This window comes from Tupaia chinensis, unplaced genomic scaffold (genome assembly GCF_000334495.1).
Source record: "Tupaia chinensis unplaced genomic scaffold, TupChi_1.0 Scaffold000369_1, whole genome shotgun sequence".
NCBI lineage: Eukaryota > Metazoa > Chordata > Mammalia > Scandentia > Tupaiidae > Tupaia > Tupaia belangeri.
This window is the reverse complement of record NW_006159866.1, coordinates 1153181-1159180: the sequence shown is the minus strand read 5'-3', so window position 1 is coordinate 1159180 and position 6000 is coordinate 1153181. Positions and strand designations below refer to the sequence as shown.

The 6000-nt window shown below is 37.7% G+C and overlaps 1 protein-coding gene across 3 annotated transcripts in view; it reads left to right on the top strand.

The window, feature by feature from the left end:
* RABGAP1L (RAB GTPase activating protein 1 like) overlaps window positions 1-6000 on the top strand; it is a 762391-nt gene that overhangs the window by 86971 nt on the left and 669420 nt on the right. For all 3 annotated transcript variants that reach the window (XM_006153335.3, XM_027773764.1, XM_027773765.1), the window contains one exon: window positions 1922-2063. In XM_006153335.3, the coding sequence (XP_006153397.1) occupies window positions 1922-2063 (142 nt within the window). The remainder of the gene's footprint in view (window positions 1-1921; window positions 2064-6000) is intronic.

The following is a 6000-nucleotide window of genomic DNA, read 5'->3' as shown; positions in this document are numbered from 1 at the left end:
GAGATCTTGGGCACGCACACACACGTGCCCGGCGTGAGTTTAAGCCACCAGGTCTGGGACTTGAACCACAGTCGACTATGTGGGAGTCTAGCAACATAGCCATTACGCTAACTGCTGGTCCCCCTCCTATTTTTAATGTAGTGAACAATTTTAACTTCTATTATCTGAAATTATTTTTAAGATTCATTTGAAATTTGACTATGGTTCAGAATTCTTTAAAACAGTAAGTAATGAAAAAAGTTATATTATTGGGACCTGCAGGTGACATGGTGGTTGAGGCACTGGACACTCCCACATGGCCAATCATGGTTCAAGTCCTGGACCTGGTGGCTTGCTTTCTCACTTTCTCTCTCTCTCTCTCTGTGTCTCTCTCTGGTCAAATTAAAAATAAATGAATAAATAAATAAACTTAAATAAATAATTCTTTAAAAAAAGTTTTATTATCGTAACATAAATGGCTTATAGTATAGAGATTATTATTAGAGATTATTTTATTTCTATATATGTCTCTGGTCTTAGTCTCTAGCCTGGTATAATGCATGCTGTAAACATAACAATAATAAAAAAAATTTGTTCCATACTCTTTGGTGAATATCAAGTTGTTATTATATTTTATCTTCTTATCAATTTGGAAGATGTATCATTTTTATACATTTTGTTCATAGAGATACTATGATTCAGCGAAGTGAATTTTTTCAGTATTGCATATATGGTTAGCAGTGAAATTTGAGTTCAAATTCAGGTCAGTCTAGTACAAAAACTGATGTTTGAAAAGTCATTTCATATGTATTTTTTGAATATGTACTATGTGTCATACATCATATAACAGTCCTTGCCCTTATTTTGCCTACTGTCTTGTGGTTGAGAAAGATATTAATAAATATAAAAACAAATGTTTAATTACATTGTGTAAGAACAGTAAAGGGGTCAGGCAGGGTATGGTGAGAGTCAAAAACATGGGAAACTTAGATGGAGGTGGTGGTGTCTAGAATACCTCTTTGTGGAAGTAACATTTGAGGTAAGGATCCAAAAGAGATGGGAGCAAGCAAAGAAAAGGAGAAAGGCTACATTGGCAGAGAGTAGAGGTTGTCTTTCAGGAGACTTTTAGCTAGGAAGAATATTAAAAGAGTTAAAAAAGCTAAAGCGAGGTCAGAACTTCTAGAATGTAGTAACAGACTTTGGATATGAGATGAGGTGGGAGAGAGTGGCAAGGACCAATTTATGTAGGGTCTTTGTATGTATGAGATAAAAAAAACTACCTCCATGAATTAGTTGATGGTATAGCTAAATTTCTTTACCTCAATGTGAGGTAGTTAGTTCTAAGACTTTAGCATAACTTGCTTATCTGTCTGTTCTAGAACCTGTGGTGTCTCAGTTTTTTCAGATAAAAATAAATTGACTTCTCTCAATATGGTTAGTATTTATGGTTAGTATTTATATAGTTTCATTGTATTAGAATAATACCAGAGGAACCATATGCTTAGACTGTCATGTGAAGAACTTTAAAACTTTCCTAACTTGAGATGTAGATCAAATATAACATTGTGCCATTGTGCATTTATCACTCTTTTTTCTTCAGAATTTTTTTTCCCTCCATGGGGCACATTTGCTTGGTGCTCACTGGAGAGAGACAGACAGAGAGAGGAAAAGTGAGAAATCATCCCCCTGCGGGGATGGCCTTGCCACAATCCCTTGTCCTTTATTCTTCTCTTGGGATTTTGGGCGTACATGCTTGGTGTGTATTTCAGGCCACTGGGTCCAGGACTTGAAATGTGGAGTCAGCCACTTAGGATTCAGTGCCTTAACCACCATGCCACCTGCTGGCGCCATTTCAGTTCATTTTAATGAACAATTGAAATAAGATTTTTCGGTGTGTCCTTCAGAATTTTGAAGTTTAGATATATTGTTTCATCTTTTTCAGTCTGAGGGAAAAGGCCATTCCAGTGCTGGAGATGCAATATATGAGGTGGTAAGTCTACAGAGAGAGTCTGACAAGGAGGAACCAGTCACGCCTACTAGTGGAGGTTGTCCAATGTCACCCCAGGAGGAGGAAGCCGAAGATGGTAAGAGGTTGAATTTATTTAGTTCCCTTTCTTTATTTAGCTGCTTTCATCTTCAGTGTGTGAGGTGTGTGTGTGTGTGTGGGGGGGGAAGAATAGTAGTTATTCCTAGACTCTGTCACTGTTAAATTCTGCTAGATGCTGAAGAGAATTTGGTTCATTTTGTTCCTTGGTTGCATAGTTCCCAGTGCCACTTATGCAGCTATTTAAATTTGTCAGCATCACTTCGTTATTTTGGGTTACTATTTTAAGTATTTCTGAAATGTTCAATGAAAAATTTCAAATTCCCTGAAGTGTTTTTAGATTTTTAGTGATATGTCCAAGTTTTTGTTGGGCATTATTCAGTTCTGACTTGTTTTTGTTGCTGTTGCTGTATACCTCAACACACACCTTTTTGAAATAATGTGTTATCTGCTCTGTTTACTACATGGATGCTGTTGAGAGATGCTAACCAATCTCACTGGAGTCACATATCACTTGTCTCTGGGCTTAGCACTCTTATAGAAACTAAAGCTAAGTGACAGATTTTTACTTGAAGCTCTCTTTTATCTGCCTCTAGATAAGGTTTATTAATAGTTTATACATATATATGTATATATGTATGTGTGTATGTATATATATATGTGTATATATATAACTTTTTTTGAGAGGTTTTTGCTATGGGATGTGTACACTCGTCAGACAGAGAGACAGACAGAAAGTGAGAAATCACCCTCCAGGGGGAATGGCCATGCTGCAGTCCCTTCTCCTCCATTCTCCTCTCAGGATCATGGGCATGCATGCACATGAGCCTAGCTTGAGTTTAAGCCACCAGGTCCAGGACTCCAACTGCGGTTGACTACATGGGAGTCCAGTGACATAGCCATTACACCAACTGGTCCCTGTAATTTTTTTTTTTTTTAAGAGAGATTTTTGCTATAGGATGCGGGCACTTGCTGGGGAGACAAAGTGAGAAATCATCCCCCGGGGTGGATGTCTATACCACAGTCCCTTCTTCTCCATTATCCTCTCAGGATTTTAGGTATGCATGCACATGCACCCAGAGTGAGTTTTAAGCTGCCTGGTCCGGCACTTGAACTGAGGTTGACTGTGTGGGAGTCCAGTGACATAACCATTATGCCATCTATTGGTCCTGAATTTATATCACTTTTGAAAAAAGTATCTTAGGATTCTTAGCCTTTTTTTTTTAGAAATCAACCCTTTTGTTGATTGCTATAAAAATAATAGTTCTTTTTAACTAATATTTATTGGGTTCTTACTGTCTTCTAAGCATTGTTCTAAATGTTTCAAATGTTAGCTAATTAATTAGCTTTTAAATTGCCAGAGCACATATTATTTGCCAGAGAGACACACAGAGACAGAGATGAAGAGGGAGAGAACACCCCTTCAGGGGCTGTGATTATACCACAATCTCTTTTCCTCCATTTCTCCATTCTCTTGGGGTTTGAGTATGCATGTACATGTGTTTGATATGTTTTTCAAGCTGCTGGGGCCAGGATTTGAACCATAGTTGGCCATGTGGGATCCATTTTCCTTTACTGCTAGTCTATGGGGCTGGCCTGAATATGTTAACTTACTTGATTCTTGCAATCCTATGAGCACTCTTATTACATTGGTTTTAGGCATAATAAAATGAGGCATAGAGTCTTAAGTCAGTTGCTTAAGGTCACTCATCTTTAATGGACAAAAGTAAGGTCTGAATCCAGGTTGGCTATTATTTGTACTTGTAACTACCACATTATTCTGCCAGTTAACCAAGTGACTAAAGCAAGAAAGAAATTTGGTTTTAAAAAATAAGGTAAAATTCACATAACATAAAATTAATCATGTAAAACTGTACAATTCCGTGGCATTTAGTACATTCACAGTGATGGGGAGCAATGACTTCTATCTAGTTTCAAAACATTTCTGTCATCCAAGAGAAAACACCATATCCATTAAACATTGACTCCCTGTTCTTCCCTTTCCCTAGCTCCTGTCAACAAATCACTTTGTTTCTGTCTCTATGGATTTACCTATTCTGGATAATTCACGTAACTGGAATCATACAAAATGTGACCTTTTGTGTTTGCTTCAGTTAGTTGTTTTGAGTGTATGATCAGGAGTGGAATTGCTAGTCATATTGTAATTCTATATTTTTTGAATGGCTGCCAAAATAGTTTCCACAGGGACCAGCAGTTAGCGTAATGGCTATGTCGCTGGACTCCCACATGGTTGACTGCAGTTCGCGTCCCAGACCTGGTGGCTTAAAACTCATGCCAGGTACATGTGCGTGTGTGCCCAAGATCCCGAGAGGAGAATGGAGGAGAAGGGATTGCGGCGTGGCCATTCCCCCTGGGGGGGTGATTTCTTGCTTTCTGTCTCTCTATCTCTCTCTGTCTGTCTGGCGAGTGCATGCGCTGCCCTATAACACTCGCCAGACCCCACCCCCCCCAAAAAAAAATAGTTCACACAGTGGTTGAACCATTTTGCTTTTCCACCAGCAGTTCCTCTACAGTGCAGACATAGTTTGTTATGTTTTATTTATTTATTTATTTACATTCATTCACTGTACATCATTACAACATACAAAATGAGATTTTCCATCTAGAGTACATTGTATATTGGCTCAATCAAGCATATCAACATATATGTTATCGTCAGCAAATAATTTTCCATTTCTTGTTTCCTATATGTTTTGCTTTTTTCCCCTCATCCTTGATTCCCTATCTCTTACCCTCTGCCATCTACCACTCTCCTCCCACAGTTTCTGGTATCTGTGTTTGCTTTCTATACTGTTTTCCCCCACATTTTATTGAATCACTAAAGATCTTAATTAAACTAAATATTTTCATAGCAAGCACAGCTGATATATACATTTCTATGAACACAAGTCCAACTTTAGGCATAAGCCTTGATGAGTAGATTGAACATCCTATAAAGTAGCACCTAGCTGGGGCTATATATCATACTGCAGTCATCGAATAGGTATTTTTTTTTCCTGAAACTTTTTTTTTCCAACTTAATTTACTTACATTCCTTCCCTAAGCATCATCACAGCATACAAAATGTGATTTCCCATCCAGAATATACTGCATAGTGGCTTAATCATGCATATTATTATCACAAATTTTCCATTTCTAGTTTCTAGAATTTTTTTTTTTACCCCTATTTCTGCCCCTCTGTCCTTTCCCACCCTCTTCTCACACTATCTCTTGTGTCTACAATTGTCTTCCATTCCTTTCCCACCCACATTGTATTGATCACACAGTTTCTTAAATAATCTAACTACTTTCAATAGCAGGTTCACTTGATACTATTAAGAAAACCAGTTTAACTTAAATTAAAGAAATGCTAAGGAACTTTGCTTAAAGCCAGGAAACTGGTTAGGATTCTGATCAAATGATAGGTGCATGAACCTATTCATATCTCAAGACAGGACACAAATCCTTACAACCAGGTAACAAAGTCTACAAGAAAGTCAGCAATATTTTAGTCAAAAGTCATAAAATTATACTTCACCAATTCAGTTTCTTGTACTTTATCTTCTGTTGTGGTTCAGTTTTCCCGATTACATTCTGGGATATAATTTTCAACTTATATTTTACTTTTTAAAAATTTAGCTCTTCTGGTAGATATGAAGCTATACCTGATTGTGGTTTTGATTTGCATTTCCCTGATGACTAATAACGTTGAGCATCTTTTCATGTTCTCACTAGGTATTTGTAAATCTTTGGTGAATTGTTTACTGAGTCTTTACCTATTTAAAAATTGTGTTCTTGGGACTATCAGATGACATAATGGCTATGTCACTGGACTCCCGTATAGTCAACTGCGGTTTGAATCCTGGACCCAGTGGCTTAAACTCACGCCAAGTGTGTGTGTGTGTGTGTGTGTGTGCGTGCGTGCGTGTGTGTGTGTGTGTGTGTGTGCATGCCCAAGATCCCCAGAGGAGAATGGA